At 39.5% G+C, this 23,046-nt stretch overlaps 2 protein-coding genes and 1 long non-coding RNA gene across 4 annotated transcripts; 1 reads left to right on the plus strand and 2 right to left on the minus strand.

The window, feature by feature from the left end:
• Positions 1-1,621: 1,621 nt before the first annotated feature.
• Positions 1,622-5,817, minus strand: LOC125237518 (39S ribosomal protein L1, mitochondrial). Its single transcript, XM_048144643.1, has 8 exons — positions 5,652-5,817; positions 5,511-5,563; positions 5,260-5,390; positions 4,588-4,804; positions 4,066-4,233; positions 3,361-3,594; positions 2,580-2,677; positions 1,622-2,352 (listed from the first exon to the last, which is right to left on the minus strand). Exons 1-8 carry the CDS (start codon positions 5,668-5,670, stop codon positions 2,220-2,222), a joined length of 1,053 nt encoding a protein of 350 aa, XP_048000600.1. The 5' UTR covers positions 5,671-5,817; the 3' UTR covers positions 1,622-2,219.
• Positions 5,818-7,129: 1,312 nt separating this feature from the next.
• On the plus strand, positions 7,130-19,232 carry LOC125237506. Of its 2 annotated transcripts, XR_007178339.1 has the most exons (12): positions 7,130-8,047; positions 8,540-8,673; positions 9,693-9,822; positions 10,661-10,826; positions 11,251-11,431; positions 12,949-13,066; positions 13,858-13,978; positions 14,306-14,425; positions 14,605-14,893; positions 15,293-15,410; positions 15,823-18,823; positions 18,859-19,232. XR_007178339.1 is itself a non-coding variant. In XM_048144631.1 (11 exons), exons 1-11 carry the CDS (start codon positions 7,274-7,276, stop codon positions 16,075-16,077), a joined length of 2,406 nt encoding a protein of 801 aa, XP_048000588.1. In that variant the 5' UTR covers positions 7,130-7,273; the 3' UTR covers positions 16,078-19,232. The 2 variants fall into 2 exon arrangements, 1 of the variants encoding a protein (XP_048000588.1); XM_048144631.1 differs by having other exon boundaries at positions 15,823-19,232.
• LOC125237527 lies at positions 18,412-19,865 on the minus strand. Its single transcript, XR_007178341.1, has 2 exons — positions 19,578-19,865; positions 18,412-19,271 (listed from the first exon to the last, which is right to left on the minus strand). It is a non-coding gene; the product is annotated as an uncharacterized LOC125237527 (long non-coding RNA).
• Positions 19,866-23,046: the final 3,181 nt, after the last annotated feature.

Below are 23,046 nucleotides of genomic sequence, written 5' to 3' on the forward strand. Positions count from 1 at the left end.
CACGGAGTTCCTGAAGAGCTACAAACTGACAATGGAACACAATATATGTCTAGAGAATTTAAGAACTTTCAAAAGGAGTGGAGATTTAACCATGTTACATCTAGTCCACATCATCATCAGGGCAACGGCCTCGCAGAAAAAGCAGTTCAAACATCTAAGAACATACTAAGAAAATGTAGTATCGACAAATCTGATATTCAACTGGCTTTACTGAACTGGAGAAATACACCAAGAAATAACACTTTGGGCTCTCCAAGTCAACGTCTTTTCAGCAGAGTTGTGAGAACCCAAATCCCTGTGACTGACAGTCTATTAAAACCTAAAATAGTGCAAGGAGTCTCTGCTGAACTGCAGCTATTGAGACAAAAACAAGTCAAATACAGCAATAGACACACAAAAAGTCCTGGCAAACTTGACATTAATGATAAAGTCAGACACAAGGTTGGCCATCGACGCTGGGAGGAAGCAAAAATAATAGAGACCCCAAAAGAGCTGAAAAGATCAGTTATCATACAAACAACCAAAGGCCAAAAGTTCAGGAGAAATTACAGCCACTTGCACAAGACACAAGCAGACATAACTAGCGAAACAGTGGTAATTCCAGAAACCAAATACATAAATACCACACCACAGTTTGAGCAGTCAACAGTGCAACAGTCACCGGAGGTCCCTAAATCGCCTACAGTACCATCACCATCAATCCCGCCATCGGCAGACAATTCTAACCTGAAACCTATTGAAGCAGTGACTTCCCCAGCAGCTCCGCGAACATCAAGAAGCGGCAGGGTTATTAAACCAATAAATAGACTTAATCTTTAAAATTACTAAGGTAGCAGTGTAATAACAATGTCACTCCAGATATTGATTAGAGAAATCGACATTATATATTTGAACAAGTTTATATAATTTAAAGTCCAATAGGTAGTGAAGTTATTATGATTTCATACTTAATAGTTTTTAGTTATTCTATAAAGAAAGGGAGATGTAAAGTATAGACTATATCTGTACAACGTCTACATTTATATTATCTGTGGTCGTACGCCCGACTGCCATTACACTTTCTATTAAGCACAATAACCATTGCAGTTTTATTTAATTATCATGCTTAAACACTTACTTTACAGATGACTTGGATAAGACTCTCTTGGATGGTTTCCATTAGGCAACTAACCCAAAGATTCCCGAGAATTGGCGTAGTCACTCGTTTTTACCAAAGCGATGATATATGATCTTTCAAACGAAAGGCCAAACTTTCGAATATCCATTTAAGTATTATCTTTAGTGTAAAAAATTAAAACCAGAATAGGCAGAAGTGGGGATTGTGGGTAGTAGGGTGCAGATCGAATACACTTAAGGGCTGGTTGCATCAAACCGCCTGTCACCGTTAAATTAAAGCATTCATTAAACTTTATTGTATGGGAATTTCCATAGATGTCTGGTCTGCTGCGTGACGATGATGTGTCTGATATAAATATAATATGATCTGAAAGATAATCAACCTTATAGCAGAATGGATCTACCCAAATTTGAATTTAAGCGACACAAGTGTGGTTGATGCAACTAGTCTACTAAAACATAACAATACATGTTTTTAATTTACCGACAAATAAAAGAATACAACCACAATTTATAAATAATATTTTATAGGTAAACATTTCTAAGACGGCTTTCATATGGGATATGAATCCGCAAGTCACTCCTGTGTGCACACTGTACAACAGAGAAAATTTTTTTTCATTGAAACCAGTCTAGGTACACCTTATTATTTAGGAATATACAAACAACTCCTTAGGTTTTTTGTGTTTAGGACCACAAACCACATGTTTTAAATTGCCAAATGAACAAAGGCAAAAAAAAATTAAGGACTTTAATCATCCCAACTTGCCAGTAGAAAAAATCGCGATATATTTTTTTTACAGTAGACATTTTTGTTTTCTTCTAAAATCCCAGGGGTTTTTGATAAACCGCGGCAATTCAGCGGGTGTTTGTCACAAAAGCGTGTGGAGCCGCTATCACACTGAAGCGGATTGCCGATCCATATCAGTATTGTCAACCAATAGGGCTTATTATTATTATGCTTCCAATTTTACTACTTATCAATGTGGATAAAACACCTGTCACTCTCACACTGACATACTTGCCAGAACGTGACGGATGCTTTATCCACGTAGATAAATGACAAAATTGCAAGCATCATAGGCCATCAGTTGTACAGTTTATCACTGGGCTACAGCCACCGCGTCGTCCTCATCGTCGCTGTCGTCTCGCACCTCCTGCGCCAGTGTCCTGTCTACGTGCACAAACGGATCTATCTTCAGTTTCTCTGTTGACGGGGGACTGCTGATTAGACACCTGGAACGCAAATAACACATCATATTTTATTGTATAAATCACGTCATTGGCGAAGACGCGTGCCTTGGTTGGTGTTACACTTCGTGATCATAAGTTTGGAAGCCACCAAAGGTTTATTGGCAGTTTTTTAGAAATCAAATTTCCAAATTTTATACCAAAACCGTAACAAGTTGGACCCTAGCGGTCTACCTAGCACAGGACAGTGGTCAAAACTTGGATGCACTTACTTGGTAATGAAAAGTCCATCCCTCTTTGGCCTCACAGACTGTATGTCCTTTAGCAGCGCTGCAATATTCTCAGCGACTTGTTTTACCTCCATATTTAACTGAATGAAACAAATAAAACACAACATTAATATTAATACATACATATTATAGACTGGGACAACTTGCTAGCACGCGGGAACTCTTCAAGAGAAGGAGGCGGTATAAGGAAGTAATGGCGTGCCAAACAAACACTGGATATTGATCTATACCTAGAACACATTCACTATCGCCCTATTGAGTACATTACGATAAGAGTGTGGATCTGTGGATAAGAAGAAAATCAAAACAACCTCGTCGCACGAGTATATTCCCCCCAAAGTTCTGTTGGTAGTCGTCCCTGATGGTCACTCTATACAGGACGCCAGCCGCTAACTTGCAAACCATGTCCACAAGATTCGCATCATCACGAATCGTTATCGAAAGTTGATCTAGTAAATAAAGTAAAAGTTATACCCTGCCAATAGGGACACAGCAGCTGCCAAATGTGTTAGTACTTACTCCTTTCTTGTCACCCTATATTGAACACCAAGCATAGCATGTGACTAATTGCGACTAGTAAAACTAATACTATTCCAGCTAATCCTAATCCTCTACAAGGACATCCCAGGTTCCACAGTTCTGTTGGTCTTCATCCCTCGTGACTCTATACTGGACCCTAGTAGCGAACTTGCGAATCATGTCCACAAGATTGGTAATGGGTATCAAAAAACGAAATGAATCTAAAACAAAATAAATCCCTTACCCTGCCAATAGGGACATCGCAGCTTCCGAAATTCTGCTGATATTCATCCCTCGTCACTCTATACTGGACGCCAGCGGCGAACTTGCGGACCATGTCCACTAGATTGGTGTCCACGGTGCCGGCGCGAACGTTCGGGAACTTCCGCTTCATCAGCCCTCGGATGGGCACCAGCTCTGTGAGTATGTTGGGGTGAGCGATCACGAAGTCGTATTCTGCCACTTTTATGGAGCCTTCCTAAAATTTTAGATGAACGTGTTTGAAGCCATGACGAACATTGTAAACCATGGTGGAATCGCATGGCGTTGATACTACGCAGTAATACGGTAAACGTTCAATACAGACGTGCCTCGTCACCTTTGGCAGAGTCTCTGTGTGGAACCGCCTAATCGCTCGCATCTGTTGTTATGGTCTTTTACTTTATTGACAAAATAATGGAGTCCTGTGCAAAGGATTGCTTAGCTCCTGAAGTCTCAGTAAAGCGTGTTGAGCTGTTTGCAGAACTCGTAAACTACGCAGATACGTGAACAACAGTTAACTTTTGACATTGTCTAACTATTCCAAGCCAGTTTCTTTTGAATTGAGTTGGAACATTAGTTTATTTTATAAAAGCGGCCTTTAGAATGCACATAGAATTGAGTTAAAATAAGGAACAACACATTGGAGTGCAAAAAAGAAACTTAGATTTTTTTTTTTTCACTTAGGTACCTGAATCTTTTTAATCAAATCAGTTCCTCCAACAGTGGTAGCCCCAGCCTCACTAGCCTGCTTGACCTGCTCGGGAGCTTTGCAGAAAGCGAGGATGGTGCGTTCCTCTTCCCGCGGAAAATGGTGAGGCAGGAGAGCTAACCGCACAAATGGGTCTACAAAGCGGTTCTGTGGATAGAGATAATGGCACATGTTGAAATTTAAAACAAGATAGTTGAAACTGAAATACAGAGAAAGTAAAACAGAGTTTGAAATTAGACAATAGAGGCAGAACTTTTAGCCAAGGAAAAGGTGCGAGCTGCCATGGCACGTCGACAATCATCATTTGTCGTGCAACGACATTGCATTGCACAGTTGCGACCCTGCAGTCTGTGCAGATGCGACCTAATAGTTTATGGAAAACAAGCGCGGATCTAGCTTCGTGCCCAGGGGGGGGGGGTCACATGGTAAAGGCTCAGGTTCATGACCCCCCTGGATCCGCACATGATGGAAAAGATATAAGGAAATAAATAATACACAGACCTTTTTCGCAGCCTCCATATTCATCTCAACCCTAGCATACACAAATGCACTAGGCTCATTGTACATTGTGGCATGATGTGTCTCTTGGTGAGCACGGACAGCATCCTCGGCAGAATACACCACCCATTGATAATACTTAATGGGAAAAACATCATCTTTTGATATTAGTTTCATGGAGTCGTCTACATGCTTGGGTGTGTGAATTTTAGCTGCGGCTCTGTAATGTTTAAATATTTGTCTGTAGTTAGTTTTTGACACTTAGAATACATTTCAAAATGTAACTAAAAGTTATTTTGCCCCTTTTAAACTTGGTAAACAAATAATTATACATAATTATGGGTTGGCCCAACTTCAGCTGAGCTTAACTTGGTTATCAAAACAACAGTATCAGCATGGTTGCATGATATAGTATCAAATTGGAACAAAAAGTACTGACATGATAGGCTATGTCACACTAGTGGGCTAGGCCCGCAGGTTGTGACATCTTGTCTAGGGCCATATTGTATGTATTAATAATAATAATCTTGTTAATTATCAAATATTTAATAATTCTATATTTCTGACAATCTTAATATGTATTCATTTTTATATTCGTTTGTAATAAAAACATGTAATACTTATTAAGAAATAAATGAATCTGAATCTATACTATAATATAATGCATTTACTTACTTATTAGCTCCTCTCTGGTTATGGGGAATAAACCCTACTTTAGTAATCTCAACTTTCACTTTTTTTGCACGAGCCTTTGCTCTAGTACCCTTACGGGCAGCATAAAAAACTGATGAACTGTGTATAGTACGCTGAAAAAATAACGAGATCAGTGTCAATCTTATCAGGTTTAATACTATCTATAAATAAGTACACATGTATACATTGCACGTTATTACTTATTCGATCAAAATAGTGAAAGTAAGACTTACTATATGAGTGGGGTTCGCCTTATAAGCCGATAATGTAGAGTTTAGCATAGAACCTAAAACAAAATATTGTTTAGTTATAGTGTACAAGAACCAGTGTTTAAACAATGACTAATTATTGTTGTATATAAAAAAAATACTTACGGAATAACGTTCCAGCCATGACGACGATAAAATGTTGCTACCGAGTTTCCAAATACTTTACTTATATGTTTCCATAAATATGATATTCTTGTCTTCAGAAATCATTCATTAGTTTTTGAGGTTATGGCACTTTTCATCTGACTCTGACATCAGTGACAATTATCACTTGACAGTTGACGTCGCGACAATCCACGACCATTTTAACTTTTTATCATTTTTACCTATGTTTCGAACAGTATAAAGGGCTCCACTTACTCCTGCAACAGATGTTTAGGTTTTAGGGGCAATTACATCCATGCGGTTAGACTAAAGCACGGACAGTATATCCTCAATTTTTTAATTCAAATCAAAAATCATACAGCACACTCGATTTGTTGAAATCACCTCGAATGACCCACTTGTAAGTTATTTAGGTAAATCGTTGAGAAGAAAATACTTTAGTTCGGGCTTGAGCAGCGAGGACCGCGTCGATGTAATTGCCCCTATTAGTAAGTGTTGACACAACGGCGCTTTTTAAAAGAATCTGAAGAATAAAGCTAGGAACACACTACGCGGACGTCCGTCGTGAATCGACCGCGGACGGGAATCTGGACAATGGAAATACACATGAAGCTAGGAACACACTACGCGGACGTCCGTCGTAAAACGACCGCGACCGCGACCTATCAGTGTGCACGGAACAAAACATCCAGAGAGCCAGATTTCGATCGGACGTCCGTGCGCTCAAGGCCACGTCCGCGTCCGTCGACCGATAGTTTGCACGGTTATGTGTATTTCCATTGTCCAGATTCCCGTCCGCGGTCGATTTACGACGGACGTCCGCGTAGTGTGTTCCTAGCTTGACCGTGCAAACTATCGGTCGACGGACGCGGACGTGGCCTTGAGCGCACGGACGTCCGATCGAAATCTGGCTCTCTGGATGTTTTGTTCCGTGCACACTGATAGGTCGCGGTCGCGGTCGATTTACGACGGACGTCCGCGTAGTATGTTCCTAGCTTCAAGCTAGCGTAAAGCTAGGAACACACAAAATAAATAAAAATAAATAAATAACCGTGCAAACTATCGGTCGACGGACGCGGACGTGGCCTTGAGCGCACGGACGTCCGATCGAAATCTGGCTCTCTGGATGTTTTGTTCCGTGCACACTGATAGGTCGCGGTCGCGGTCGTTTTACGACGGACGTCCGCGTAGTGTGTTCCTAGCTTAAAACGACCGCGGACGGGAATCTGGACAATGGAAATACACATAACCGTGCAAACTATCGGTCGACGGACGCGGACGTGGCCTTGAGCGCACGGACGTCCGATCGAAATCTGGCTCTCTGGATGTTTTGTTCCGTGCACACTGATAGGTCGCGGTCGCGGTCGTTTTACGACGGACGTCCGCGTAGTATGTTCCTAGCTTAAAACGACTTATTTTTGAAATTTGACACTACGCGTTTTTTTCAATATCTCGTCAAAACTGTACATAAGCTTCAGTTCAGTTCAGTTTTGAGTTTAGTTTGGTTATAGGCAGCTTGTTTACTAGATTTAAGTTTATTTTATAAAGTTGTGTATTGCATTTGACCAAGTTTTAAATAAAAATGTATTGATTTATAAGTGAATAAGCTTTCTCAAGTGAAAATGGAGAAAATAAACTGTAGTTTGCTTTTGATATCCCTCTGTGCATTGTTATGGGGTGTGGCCGGCCAATACGAATGGCAATTGAGGGATGCTTTCGATGAAATTAGAGGCAGAATGGACAGGGTTTCCGCAGACAACTGCTACATTACACATCTGGATGATTTGTTTCTTCCACCAGACTCGGTTTCGCATCATCCTGATGTAAAAGAGATCAACATTAACCCTGTCTTTCTGAACCGAACGGCGATGCTTCATTTACATAACATGGCAATGAATCGAGCATTTTTCTGGAGCTATATCCTACAGTCCAGGTTCATTCGACCGGCTATCAATGATACATACGACCCCGGCATGATGTATTACTTTCTTTCATCGGTGGCAGATGTTTCTGCAAATCCTTACATAAACGCCAGCTCTATCTACTTCTCTCCGAACATGTCATACACGTCTTCATACAGAGGATTCTTCAATAAGACAATGCCCCGGTTTGCTCCTAGAGCCTACAGATCTGATGACTTTAATGATCCTGTGCATCTACAGAAGATATCAACAATGAATACATTTATTGCTGAAGATCTGGGAGCATTTGATCCAGAGGCTAAGTCTAAGGACTACACATCTGATTTTTACCGAACAAATGAATGGTACAGTAAGTGGCTTCCTGATAGAGTTGGAGATCGCCATGACACAAAAACCACCTACCAGGTTGAAATAAGATATGCAAATAACACTAATGAAACATTTACATTCCATGGACCACCTGGCAATGATGAGGTATGTATTAGCAAATTTGCGTTTCTTCTATTGTAATTATTTATTAGAAGAGAACAGGCTAGGCTCAAATAAGAATTGAAGTAAGAATCAAATAAGAAGAGTTCTTTTTATTAACACATTCACTGTAGTTAATTCATAAAAAGCTAATTGCTATAATGCATATTTATTTAATTTACCCCGTTATTTGCCATGGCTCATGGGAGCCTGGGGTCCGCTGTGACAACTAATCCCAAGATTTGGCATTGGCACTAGTTTCACGAAAGCGCAGTCGCCCTCTGACCTTCCAATCCAAAGTGTAACTAGGCCTTTTACTAGATCAATCTATAAAAGAATAATAGAGAACATTTCAATTTTAAATTCAAGCATAGATTTTTTGAAACATGATATGGTACAATACAACATCATATTGATTATTTCTTTTTATCAGAGATAAAAATCCACCTTCTCTTCATTATCTTCATACATGATATCTAATTTTGATGATTATTCCAGGTTCCAGGCCCCGTCAACTGGACGCGCCCTTACTTCGACTGTGGAAGACTTAACAAGTGGCTGGTGGCTGCTGTTTCACCAGTTGCTGATATCTTCCCCCGCCATACCCAATTCAGACACATTGAATATCCCAAGTAAGTGAATACTTTGTATCACTACATAGTATAAAACAAAGTCGCTTTCTCTGTCCCTATGTCCCTATGTCCCTATGTATGCTTAAATCTTTAAAACTACGCAACGGATTTTGATGCGGTTTTTTTTAATAGATAGAGTGATTCTAGAGGAAGGTTTATATGTAGGTAAAGTACCCGTGCGAAGCCGGGGCGGGTCGCTAGTTTATTGATAAATGGAATAAGTTCTCTAAAATATATATTTTTAATATAACATAGTAATCAAATTATATTATGATACTTTATCATTGTGCTTTTTCTATTTGTGTTTTGAAACTAGTGAAATTCCTAGGGAATTTTCCACTTATAGGTATCATTTCCCACTCAAAAATTTTCCCTGGAATGGCACATCACAGATTTTGCATGCCATTCCCATGCTCAACCTTGACTTATACCATTTCAAGGCTATGTATTTCTTATGTACAATATTGCTCATGTACAGAACTAGTTTATTAGTATCCATACTAATATTATAAATGGGAAAGTGTGTGTGTCTGTTTGTCCGTCTTTCCCGGCAAAACGGAGCGACGAATTGATGTAATTTTTTAAGTGGATATAGTTGAAGGGACGGAGAGTGACATGGGCAACTTGTTGTCTCTTTCTAACCTCTCACTTCCCTAAAAGGGGGGGGGGGGGTGAAAGTTAGTATGGAGCGTTCCGCAATTTTGCGAATCCGCGGATAAAACTAGTACAATATAAGGGTGATTCTCTGTAAGGATGTTCAACAAACAGTCCCCTGGCAATGATTTTTTAAAATATTTATTTATAAAATCAGAAATAGTTTGTATAATTTAATTAAGGCAAATGGGTTTTATTAAATTATACTAACTATTTAGGATTTCATTAATAAATATTTCAAAAAATCATTGCCAGGGGACTGTTTGTTGAACATCCTTACAGAGAATCACCCATAAAAGTTTGCAAGAAGGTGAAAGGTCATATGATAACCTAGCAGATATCTCATGTATATGTTTATTTTTTAGATACACAGCTGCTGTAGTGATGGAGATGGACTTTGACAGGATAGATATAAACCAATGTCCCGAGAGTCAGGGCAATGATAAGCCAAATCGGTTCAAAGCTACAGCAAGATGCAAAAATGAAACAACAGAGGTAAATCAATACATGACAATCTGTAAACTAAGCTTCATGATCCATTGTGTTCTGATAATAAACCTGTGTGTAAACATTTTTGTAACAACAAACCAATTATTAACTGACTCCACACAGGGCAAGCAACGTCCCGTATCATATACTTACAGTATCATATCCTAAGGATCCATTTACAGGGCGCGGGAAATGGCGTGTGATTTAACTTAAGTTACATTGCCGACTGTTGAGGAACACCTCGGACACTGGCGATTAAATATATGAAAGAGGCGCGTTCCTAGCACACAGTCTAAGCTCGTGTAGGTGAACGCGTACTATGCTTGTATGAGTGACATATGACAGGTCGACTGTTCGCGTTTTTGACAGACGGTAACTGTGAGGTAACCGAGAGGGGGTGGGTGGCACTTTCAGCGGGGAGCGGGAGTGGCCATACTGTATGATAATACTCTTTATTATACTGTGGTTGAGGTTACATCCAATTCAGTAGATTGATCAAATGCCGCTCTGAAATTAAATTTGCATGCGAGATCCCGTACCGTATAAATATTAGCTTCTAAATAACTAACTAGATATAGTTATTAGATAACTGTTTAACTAACCATAACTATTTAACGAATTTAAAGAACACATCTTAAGAAAAAATAGTTGGATACAGGCAACTATCAGTTGTTCCAACTGCCTGCCTGATTAATAAATAATAATAATAAATTCTTTGTAGTTTTCGCACTGCTAGAGTGAGTTACGCTCTAAGCAGCTAATAGCTGAAGCTGAGTAGCTTTTGGCGCTGATGCTTTGTAGGTAGTGGTTAAGTTGTTATAAAGCTTTATTTTTTTTAAATCAGTGTGAGCCCATTCACGGCTGGGGTTTCCGCCGGGGCGGCTACCAGTGCCGCTGCAAGCCCGGCTACCGTCTGCCGAGCATCGTCCGCCGCCCGTATCTCGGCGAGATCGTCGAACGAGCCACCTCCGACCAGTATTTCAACAATTTTGACTGTCTGCCTATTGGATGTAAGTTATTATTACGGAAATTTGTAGTCATACTGCCTTATAAATACAAGTTTCAGAAGTGGGATTCTATGATTAGTTATGGTTTATGGTCCAGTTCTCTTCATGATCTTTTATGACAGTGTGATGTGCCAAATTTATAAACCAAGGATACTAAATTTGAGTTTGGGAGTGTCTAAGTTTGATACATTGAACTGTATTCTGCTTCTCACGACATGACGTAACTTATCTATAAACAGTATTAACACATCATATGTTTCCGATGCATGCCTCTGCCTTAGCATAACTTGCGTTGTCGCGTGCCACTTCACATTACCTGTATTCAACAGGATTCAATCACGACTTCTAGTATGGAGTCGCGTGTCAAAGTGCAAGTTCTTGTGCCACTGCTGCAATAGTACGTTAACTTATATATCATCTGTGGCAGGGATCCAGCGCCTGCCTGTGAAATGGGAGCGTTCGCTGCCGTTCCTCCGCGCCATGTACCTGGACAAGTACTACGAGTATGTGAACGCGAGCTCCGGTCCGACCGCCCTGCACACGGAGCGCCCCAACGTGTATGAGGTGCTCAACTTCATACGGGGCGTGCAGCCTCACAACTGCTCATTGTAAGTATCTTGTGGTCCCTTATGAGCTGTCCCATATAAGCAATCAATGAATTTTTACACGTCACATCGTCATATTGCATTTCTATTATCGTAAGTATAGCCCGCGCGCACTATGCGCGCGAATCACGGCGCGACTTCGCGGCGTCAACTTTTGCGGCGCGACGTACCTACCTATGGCTCCAGACTCGCACAACTTCACGGCGATTTCGCTTTTCGATTCTCGCAAAAATGGCGGAATAGCATCAGCTTATCGAGTTTAACTATAAATTATCTATGCCATCATATTGGATTTGGATTTAGCTGTTTTTCCATTTCTTTTTGTTGTAAAATCGTAAAATATAGCCTTCAAATATGATATAATCTCAATATAATTAATATTTATATTCCACACGTGAACTATAATACTGTATAATGTGGAGCCTTGCAAGTTCGCGCTTCGCACCTTCGAAAAACTTGGGCTGAAAAACCAACAAAAAGCGGGGAACTCGGCGCGAACTTTCTGCGTGTTGAATCCACACTAGCGTTCGCGGGATCGCGCCGCGATTCGCGCGCGAGTGTGGAGGGCGCTTAACATATGCGATGATCCATTTCTAAACAGTCTGCTTTAAGGACGAATTTCTGTTGGAAAACGTGTTTATTACACAAGATTTATTGTTTAGTATATCAAAATGTATTTTTAGTATTTTTAATTTTATAAATTAATGGGTTTGTATGGAACAGCTGTAGACAAATTCTTTAAATGCTCTATTAGTGGTAACGGAATTTGAACCTTGTAATTAGTAGTTACGTTTCATATTTCGCTAATGGAAGCCAACAGTCGTACATGAATGCCAAAAAATATGGAGTGGAGATGGAACTTTTTAAATGTCATATAGAGATTATATTAGTCATTATAATCATTCACTGTACTTGTAATTTGTTCTGTGCAATAAAGTGTTTACTACTACTACTAAATTTGTTACTCGTCGTACTCGTGGATGCGCCAGGATTAGGCTGATAGTCCACTATCACATGTTTATCATAGAAATATGATCATAGGTCTGTAATCTGTATGCCCCCCTTTTTGTCCAACGTGAAAAAAAAGGACGGCATGTTGCCTATGATCATATTCCTATGATCCAATCACGACTACTTATTCACGATTCCTTAGGAAGATAGTCCACTATCATCCTCCTTCCTTTCCTGGTCCTTTTTCTTTTTGTTGGAGAAAAAGGGAGGCATACAGACCTATGATAATATTTCTATGATAAGAATAAGAAAACATTTATTGACACACAAGTAAAAATTGAACATTTACACAAATATATTAAAAAGATAAACAATTTGCACGCATGTCAAAAGGAACGGGCTCAGCATGTTATGCTGCGCAGCCATTTTAATACAAATAGACTAATTTTGAGTCCATCCCCTTTTCTGAATCTCATTAACAACTATGCGGTGTAGGTATGTATTGACATATGATAGTGGACTATTGGCCTTAGAGAGAAGAAATATACAAACTGCGATTTTTTTGGCAGATACAACCCATCTGATCTCTTCCTGAACGGCGACATTGCTTTCGGTGCAGAAGAACAATTTGCGAACCAGGCCAAGATGGCTGTCCGTATGGCTAACTTCATCAGCGCCTTCCTGCAGGTAACGTACTGTTGACTTACTGACTATCAACTGCTTTCTAAGATATAATACGTCCTTTGCAGACGATTTTGCTGAAAACTCAACTAACATGTATTTTATGATTTCATTCCTACCTAAGCTGTGTAGCAAAGCAATGAGTTAAAACAGAAATAACTTATCTCGTTTTTCAGCCATATACAGAGTGTAACAAAAATGGTGGTGATCCGTTTAAGGGCGTACTCAGTATCGTATTCTTATCAGGAAAAAGTAGAAGAAAATTTTTTTTTCGCAAAAAAAATTTTCACTTTTGTATGAGCCGGGCCGCGCGAATCGGTCGAATCTCCAAAGTTAAAAAATTTACTTTTTCCTGATGAGAATACGATACTGAATACGCCCTTAAACGGATCACCACCATTTTTGTTACACCCTGTATAAAATCTTCAACGTTAGCCGGGTCCACACTGGCCGCACGCCTCGCGAGGCATTTTTTGAACAGTAGACCGAGGGCCGCCATCTTGGCGAGCATGGACGATTTCCTCGCGAGTCGTGCAGCTAGTGTAGATAAATGGGAAAGTGTGTCTGTCTGTTTGTTTGTCCGTCTTTCACGGCAAAACGGAGCGACGAATTCACGTGATTTTTTAAGTGGAGATAGTTGAAGAGGTGGAGATTGACATAGGCTACTTTTTGCCTCTTTAAGCAAGTCCCCACTTTCCTAAAATTTTCGAATTTAACGCTGGCAAAGCCGTGGGCAAAAGCTAGTAAGCAATAATTTTATAAAGAAACAGTAATTTCATGTGTACCCATTACGACAGGTATCGGACCCGCGGGAGGTGTTCAGCGGCACGCGCGTCGCCGACAAGCCGCTCACTGAGGACCAGATGATCGGCGAAACCTTGGCTCTCGTTCTTGGAGACTCCAAGATTTGGTCCGCCGGTAAGAATTTGCCAATTTTGCCACTGTTGGCAGCCATTATTGAACGCAAATTTGCAATGTTCGGCCATTTCCCAATTACCAAGTCTAAAGTTTAAAGTCACACACAGGTCGAACGCCATTGAACAACATTATTTTACCTTTTTTCCAACGTTTCGGCCAAACGTTGGAAAAAAGGTAAAATAATGTTAATCGCGTTCGACCTGTGTGTGACTTTAAATATGTGTACAAAGCGCGAGAACTTAGTGTTATAAGTAAGTTCATTTTATTACAGTCAGAGAAAAAAATGTGATTTTCATCATATAGTTATTAGGTTACCAATGTTTACAGGAATATTCTGGGACAGAAATAAATTTACAAACAGGACCTTCTTTGCGCCGTTTGCTTACAAGACTGAACTCAACACTAGGAAATACAAACTGGAGGATCTCGCAAGACTCAATACTACAGGTAAGTTTCTTTATTATTCCAAATTACCTTTGGTTTGTTCTAAATGGTGTTCATTTCCAATCCACTGTAAATATCTTACGAGTCCTTAAAAACTGTGAATATTAACTTACCAGACTGTAGGACATAAATCCTTTTTGCGAAAGTCCTTCCTATAGTTTTAATCATCTGAACAATTACAGAGGAACTCTACACGAACCAACCATGGTTCCAATTCCTGAAGCAACGCTGGTCGACCAGCTTCGACGATTTGGAAAAGTTCTTCCTCAAAATGAAAATCCGTGACGACGAGTTCGGGAAATACTTGAAACACTACGAGAGATATCCAACTTCTTACATGGCCGCTAACTTGAAACATGGCCACTGGACGACGCCCTACTTTGACTGTAAAGGCCATTTGAAACAGTGGGTTACGACGTATGCCGCGCCGTTCTTCGGATGGGACAGTGTTAAAGTGAAATTGGAATTTAAGTAAGTTATTGTTGTTAAATTGGAATTTAAGTAAGTAAGTAGGTAAATCTTTTAAATAGGTAACGCTGATAATGATATTAGGCTAAAGTCTATATTTTTGACGACATACGATACGCGCCAATAGAATTTTAACTTTAGCATTCCTATTAAGGTTTTTTTAGGAATACCTTGTAGATTGATGCAACATGGATTAATACCCCCTAGCAACTTTATTCTAATTGACTAAAAACCTTAGAATAAAATATCTAAGTATCTCCCTGCGACATAATCAATGACATACGGACGGGTAATCTTGAACCAATCATGTGTTAGTACTAGCCCTGCACGCGATACGTCTGCTCGTCTGCCTCCTATATGAAGAAAAACCGTTTTATTTCTAATTTTGTTGTCTTTTTCTAGGGGTGTAGTGGCAGTAACAATGCAGCTAATGTCCTTGGACATCAACCAGTGCCCTGATAAGTATTACGTGCCCAACGCCTTCAAGGGGACCGATAAATGTGACCGGCTATCTTCTTATGTAAGTTAACATGTTTCATAATACTTTTTACCTACAGTTTTACCTATAGTTTTTAGGTCTCATTATTCAATTGAATATAAATAAGTTTACAATGTCTTGGTGTCTTAACACTAGAAAAAGTATTTCAACCTTTTGTTTTATGCTAAATAATGGATGGCTATCACTTTGGAACGAAATTAAAACCAGGCAGCCGGCGTATCATGCTTCCAATTTCATCACTAATCTATGTGGATCTGGATAAAGTATCCGTCACGCTTTGACAAGTATGTCAGTGTGAGAGTGACAGATGTATTATCCACGCGGATAAGTGATAAAATTGGAATCATAATACGCCGGCAGGATAATTCCTGTACCTTATTTTTTTTTAATATTTAGTACTAGTTGTCAAGTTTATCTTATTTTCCACTTCCAGTGTGTACCAATCCTGGGTCGCGGCTTCGAAGCCGGCGGCTACAAGTGCGAATGCCTCCAAGGCTACGAGTACCCGTTCGAAGACGAGATCACCTACTACGACGGGCAGATCATGGAAGCAGAGTTCCAGAACATTATCGAGGACAAGAAGACTCGCATAGACATGTTTAAGTGCAGGCTTGCGGGCGCGGCCGCCATACAGAGCAGCTTCGCTGTGCTGCTGGCCGTCTTATATTTAGTTTATAAGCTTAGGTAAAACATGCACTGAGTAAAGGACACTTGCGGCGGCAAAATAAAAGCCACTGGGATAATCCAGTGGTTGAAGATGGGTGAATCAAGTTTTTCTTGCCTATTATTGCCATGGTTACGGTCCCCTGAGTCACGCCGGTTTTATGCAAAATTATGCTACTGAAATTATTCAAGCATGCATGTAGTCCATGTTTGTAGGTGACAAATTAAGGAAAGGGCTTGTTAACACCAGAAAAATGCATGTTTTCATAGTTTAAGTAGCATAATTTTGCATAAAACCAGCGTGAATCAGGGGACCGTAACCCATGGCAATAACAGGCAAGAAAAAGTTCATTCACCCAGATATATTTTTACTGCATAGCACATCTGCAAGTTTAACATTTAATCGTTACTCCATAACCTATCAAGGTTATTCGAAATAGATATGAAACATGGTATGGCGCCTTTTCTAACCTTTTATAGGGCCTACAGTTTAAGAACCCCTGGGTTAACACCTTAAAAATGTGCAAAACTTTCGTAGAGTAAAGCACAGGTATGCTGCCGTAGAACGGATCTTCATTTTAATTAAAATATACAAAAATGTGCGCCGTAGTGAGCTGATGATTTTAAATTATGCGTGACTTATGACATGGAGTTGCAATCTCGACCGGAAAATGCCTTAATATACGCCATAAGGTGTAAATACGTAGTTACATTTTCATTTATATCCAAAGCTATAAATTATCTGATAATTACACAATTGTATCTTATGTTTACAAGTTATTAGTTTAGAATTTTTCACATTTACAATCTATCAGATTTTCTGATAAGCATTTTTTTTTTACTTTTGATGCGTAAACGCCGTCCATGTAACAACTAGACTGATGTAGTTATGTTAGGTTGAATCTCATATTTGGTGTAAAATGTCACTTTACATGCATTTTTAGTTACGAATAAGTTAACATTTTATGTACTGATATTATCCTCGTATTCTTACTTATTTTTTAGTACTTACAGTTTTTTTCTTATACAGATTTACCTCCTTATTCATAAACGCTCACTAAAGTTATCAAGCCGACAAATTTCGTTTGTCCCTTTCTATCACACCAATACGTCGGTAAGGGATAAACGAACTTTGTCGGCTTGATAACTTTAGTGAACGTTTATGAATAAAGGGTTTACATTTTATTTTCTGTTTAATTTTTATAATGGTTTCTATTTTTATGATGTATTTTTCGTCTGTGCCGTCCATATTTAGACTGAATGAAATTGACGCGACGAAAGTTGAGGTTATGACATTCCCATAAGTATTTTTACAAATCGCGTGAGCTATGTACATACAGTAGCAGCTATCTAATTATCTATAGTATAGTAAGAACAAGATAATGTCACTATAATGGCTTCACACGCTTGGCACACATACCGAAAACCAGCGGATATAACACGGTTTCCCCACGCTTGGCGAATATGTCAGTTTGTCGAACATCCCATTAGATTAATAAAAAATCGACACTAATTCCTATCACTGACAAACATAAATCAAAGCAGATTCGTGTTTTTTTGCTGTTTGCCAAGCGTGTGGTGGCGCCGTTATAAAATTCATTAAAAGTAATATTATTGCTTATTAATATTAAATGATGAATTGAAAAGCAATCTAATTAAAATTTAATTATGATATTCCAGTGATGTTAGTGGGTATGACTTTATTTCAATTTTAGTTATAAAATCATATCATCCTTTGAATATATTAGTGTTTATACATAATCACATAAGTATTTAATTGTGTGGTACCAAATATGTTTGGATATTGTATTATGTTGTCCTTGCTTTTTCATAATGTGTAGGAATGTCAATTAGTTTTACTAGAATTAACGTTATTATACGCGCAATGACGGGGTTCAAGTGTACAATAATTCATAGTCTAACGGAACTCATAAAAAATTGCACAAATGGGGATCAAATTTACTTTACTTTTCTAACCACTTATAATACTTGTCTATTGATTTACTCATATTTGAGTAAAGGCTATCTTCTTTATAAGCTGCGTCAAATCGTATCAAAATCCTTTCATGTTTGTTTACTTCATTGCTTTTTCTCCTGTGGTTATTTTTGACACTTCCGATTATTAAGATGAAGAATAAAATTAATATAAAGAAGAAGGCGCTTGATTGTTTTACGCGATGTATCTACGCGACGTTTAAAACATGTGATCAACTGAATGTAGGAAAAATGACAATAAGCTTACCCCTCTGCATTTACCGCGTAAAACAATGACCAATTGTCTTTAAACTTACAGACATTTTGCAGGATTCTGAAAGATTAGCTGTGAATTATGATTTTGTTATTAATAAGAACACACATCAGCAAGTAATTGGTTTATTGATTAAGTTACACTTATAAAAAATTACAATTGACATCAGGAAAGCTTACAATTTTGTACTTTACTGCTGTGTAATAAGGCAAATATGTAAATATCTGTAACATCAACTGTTAATACCTAAACATTTGTAGAAGTTGAATAATGCCCACATACAGTAGATCATGTGCAATTAATATGCAATTAAACATTGGTTGCAATTTCTATCATCACACACTTTTGTGATTTGATCAACACGCTAAATGTATAAGGATCTTTAGGGTATATTCGGAAACAGGATACTTTTAAACGACAGTATCTCGCGCGTGAGATATATTAACAGACTTTTTTTAACCCCCGACGCAAAAACGACGGGGTGTTACAAGTTTGACGTGTCTGTCTGTCTGCCTGTGGCATCGTAGCTCCCGAACGGATGAACCGATTTAGATTAAGTTTTTTTTTTGTCTGAAAGCTGTGTTAGTTGGGAGTGTTCTTAGCCATGTTTCAAGAAAATCGGTCTACTATGTCGCGGCCCGACCGTTTTTTCTAAATTTTAATTTTGTGGTTGGGTTATTAATTGTAGTGGTGGTGCACTCGTGCTAAACCCGCCTACCAATTAGTTTTAATACATTGAGACCATCTTTTAGCTACAGCGCTATCTGCTATGTAGCGCTTGGTTTGTGAAGTCAACCGAATTTAGGTGGGTTTTTCGCAACTATCCCGTTTCCGAAGCACTTTTAATTATATCTGGAAACTTGAAATGTTTTCGTAAGCCGTCCATTTTATAAAGCTTTTACATTTTGTAATAAATATTTTTCAATTCTTAACAGATGTTTCATTCATATTGTTATATTTCTTCAGGTTGACTGTAACAAGCAAACATTACATAAATATAAATTAATTTTGTTCACAAAAATCAATATTGGTCGTTCAACGGACTTTTCGACGTTATAAGTGCATAGTAACTTTCTTTATAACCTTAGGTAACAATCATAACGCTATGTAGCGATCGAAAATCGAAACACTGTCTTGCTCTGTCGCATCATTACAGAAAAGCTGGAGAGATAGCTACGAAACGCTTACGAAGCGTTAGCGATTGCGACTTTGGCTAGGAACTGCAGAGTTTACCTATGAAAGTATTTATTTACAAATAGGTAACTATATTTATTTACCTTGCAAATTCCTGCTGCACTATGCAACTTCTGACATACAATAGAGCGCCAACTAAGCCCAAATAAGTAATAATGTATGTGAACAAATATGCTATGACCAGGGAGCGGAGCAAACCCATGCTCTATGATACCCCCATAGTCATTTTATTTGTAGTCAATATTCATATTCATACTTGGTTTGTGACTTGTATTGCGGTCAAGCTTGCTCATTTTTGTTTTGTAACATTTGAAAATAACGGGTGGACAGATCAAGACGACGCTGACATGACGCACTTGACACAGACCGACCGAGTTGTCAAAGTAATGTCAGTGGGTCAGTGCCATCGATTTACAGCCTGACAAAAAAAAAATTGGTTGTCTGTAAAGTCGGTTTACGGACGGTAGTTTAACGTGATAACGTCAAACATTACAGTAGTAGGGGCGGTCAGAGTATGGCTCCCCACAGACAGTCTTAAAAATTCATAATCTTAAAAAAAACTTGTATGCAATCTGACAGTTCAAACTGACACTGACAAGACACTGACAGATCTGAACTGTCAAATTGCATACAAGTTTTTTTTAAGATTATGAATTTTTAAGACTGTCTGTGGGGAGCCTATAGCAAAAGGGGCCCGATTCTGGGACTTTTTTCACGTTTTTGACGTGATAACGTCTAATAACTCGTTACTACGGGCAGCATGCACGAAAAAGATGACGTCATTGTCCCGTTTCCCAATATAGCTTAAGCGCCATCTATTGGCGCGCGTTGGAACTAAGCGGCTGATCGATGCGCTCGGTATGGTTGTAGCGTGTGGCCTGAGTAAAGCACCACAGCTGCGACAGATGGCGCGCCCGTGTTTATTATTTTTGAGTGTTTGTAATTTAAAAACATGAAAGATTGCATTAAAATAAGCATCTTTTATAGAATGAAGTTGTTTGAAAAACCTACTTATTTAGGAGTTAGAGCAGTACGAAGTTGCGAATTTTCCCATAGTATTTACTAAGGCGCCAGAGACTTAATAAATTTACGATGATTTTTTTTACCAATATAACCTATGTTAATATTGATAAATCATATAGAACACGTTTATAATAAATAAATAAAATAAAATTCGTTTATTTCAGACCAAATGATCCATACTTTTGTTAGTAAAATATAGTGACTTACGGACTATGTTAGTATGTACTTATATCTATATACATATAACAAATAATACAAAATAACTATATTTACATACTTAAAATTAGTGAGAGGAGACAACACCGAGCCAGGCTATTTGTCTGCGCCTATCACCACCTCTACCCAGTATTTTGTGAGGCGGCAATCTAGGCGTTCAGACAACATCCTCAGGAGGCTGTTGCTACTGCCACGCACGCGCTTTAGCAGGGACGCTATTCTTTTACGCCTAATGGCATAAAAGTCATCTATGCGTAACTCTGCAAACATGCCCGAGGCACTACAATACTTTGGCAGTTTCAACAGCATCCTCAGGATGTTGTTGTACTGAACTCTCAGAGTATTGTAGGCAAGCGCGGATCCAGCTTCGTGCCCAGGGGGGGGTCACGTGGTAAAGGCCCGGGGCCCCAGGGGGGGGGGGTCACGTGGTCTATTTGTATGGCCAACCTAGGCTCCAGGGGGGGTCATGACCCCCATGACCCCCCCCTGGATCCGCGCATGATTGTAGGCCCTCTGCGTAAATGTTGCCCACAGACTGCACGTGTAGAAGGTTTGACAATATGCCCTGAAGAGCGTTAACTTTACTTGTGTGTTACAACGTGCAAATCTGCGGGCAACCATATTGCCCCTTACTGCCAAAGCCCTCCTCTCCCGTTCCATATCCGCATCATCCTTCAGATCTCTGGTAAGCACATGCCCCAGATATCTGAAGCTCTCCACCACTTTGAGGGGCACTCCATCCAGCACAATCCTAGGCACACTCACTTCTGAATTATACTTAGGAGCCTTGAAAATAAGTACTTCACTTTTAGCTGAGTTGTACCTAAGACCATGCTGCCCAGCGTACTCCTCACATATGGCTATCAGCTTTTTTAACGCACCCACTGAGGGGCCCAGCAACGCCATGTCGTCCGCGTAACTTATATTGTTAAAACATGTTCCCAACACATAGCATCCGACACGCTCGCCGCTGAGTCTCCCAATGAGCTCGTTGACATACAGGTTAAACAGGGTGGGAGATGTCAGCCCCCCCTGTCTCACGCCACACTGCAATTTATACTCCTCCGAGTACTCCCCATCCCATCTCACCTGATTGACCTGGCTGTTATACCAATACTTTAACAGATCTATGCATTCCCTGGGTATTCCAGATTTGGCTAGCTTGTCCCACAGTATGCGGTAAACAACAAGGTCAAAAGCCTTTGACAGGTCCAGGAAACACGCGTACACAGGCGTGTTCCTATCTCTGTAATACCTGACAGCTTGCTTAAGGCACAATATTGCGGTTTCAGTTGACAGTCCAGGCCTAAAACCGAACTGCGCATCGTGCAACTTAACATGGCTCTGAAGTTGTGCATTGAGCAAGCTGTCAAGAACTTTAGCCATTATGGTAACAAGTGAGATGGGTCGGTAATTTGTGAGACTAGAAAGATCGCCTGTTCTGTTTTTCGCGAGCGGTACCACAACGGTGCGTGTGAGCTGGTTAGGAAGATACGCGTGTCTTAAACATAGCGTATAAAACATTGCTAACACGCGCGGTACGTGTTCACCACCATACCTAAGGTGCTCAATACTGAGACCATCATGTCCTGGAGATTTGCCCCTCTGCATGCTTTTTATGATGGCTTTGACATCTTTAGCCATGAAGGTCACAGTAGGGGGTCCCATGACGGCCTCAGCACCAAGCACCTCCGGCGGGTCTATAATAAGTGGACTTACCGTAAACGCCTGTTTAAAATTGTTAGCAATCTCTTTTTTATCGCACTTTCCTTCCACGCACACAGGGACACTCGGCCTGGTACTATATAGTACCGTCCCGTTTTCACACAATATATTGATTTGAAAGGAACGACAAAACGATGTCGCTACTCTTTAATTTCTACTCTTTTAGCCAGGTTGTATACTCTGGTGAACCTTGCACATAATAAAGATTGGATTTAGCGCTATTTTCTACTGGTAAACTGGTTTTCACTATAGTAAAGTAATAAAGTTTTTGTTTATGTTTTTTTCATTAAATATTATTTTATCAATAATCAATAGTACATTACATCAGAGGCCGGGAAAATGAGGATTTCCGGCCAAGTGGGTATATACGGCCGAGCGAGCGTGCGAGCGAGGCCGGATAGGGATACGAGGCCGGGAATCCGTTTTCACGCCGAGGCATGTATAGTGCTTTTCTCAAACATACAGTGAAATAAAAAAAATGCTCTAAAGGACAATATTTTATTTATTAAGTGACAAAATACAAATACACTCAAACGTCAAGTGTGACAATTAAGTATCCAGGTCACACAAAAATTAAAAAAAAAAGTG

Source organism: Leguminivora glycinivorella, chromosome 2 (genome assembly GCF_023078275.1).
Source record: "Leguminivora glycinivorella isolate SPB_JAAS2020 chromosome 2, LegGlyc_1.1, whole genome shotgun sequence".
Taxonomy (NCBI): domain Eukaryota; kingdom Metazoa; phylum Arthropoda; class Insecta; order Lepidoptera; family Tortricidae; genus Leguminivora; species Leguminivora glycinivorella.

What these genes read in the sequence shown, in the direction of transcription:
- LOC125237506 (XM_048144631.1), top strand. Translation starts at nt 7,274, where the DNA reads ATGGAGAAAATAAACTGTAGTTTGCTTTTGATATCCCTCTGTGCATTG. An exon ending in TCATCAGCGCCTTCCTGCAG is followed by an intron (nt 13,067 to 13,857) that starts GTAACGTACTGT and finishes CCATTACGACAG; the next exon opens with GTATCGGACCCGCGGGAGGT. An exon ending in CGCAAGACTCAATACTACAG is followed by an intron (nt 14,426 to 14,604) that starts GTAAGTTTCTTT and finishes GAACAATTACAG; the next exon opens with AGGAACTCTACACGAACCAA.
- LOC125237518 (XM_048144643.1), bottom strand. An exon ending in AGGCGAACCCCACTCATATA is followed by an intron (nt 5,391 to 5,510) that starts GTAAGTCTTACT and finishes TTATTTTTTCAG; the next exon opens with CGTACTATACACAGTTCATC. An exon ending in GCGATGTCCCTATTGGCAGG is followed by an intron (nt 2,678 to 3,360) that starts GTAAGGGATTTA and finishes TGTTTCATTCAG; the next exon opens with TTAAATATGGAGGTAAAACA.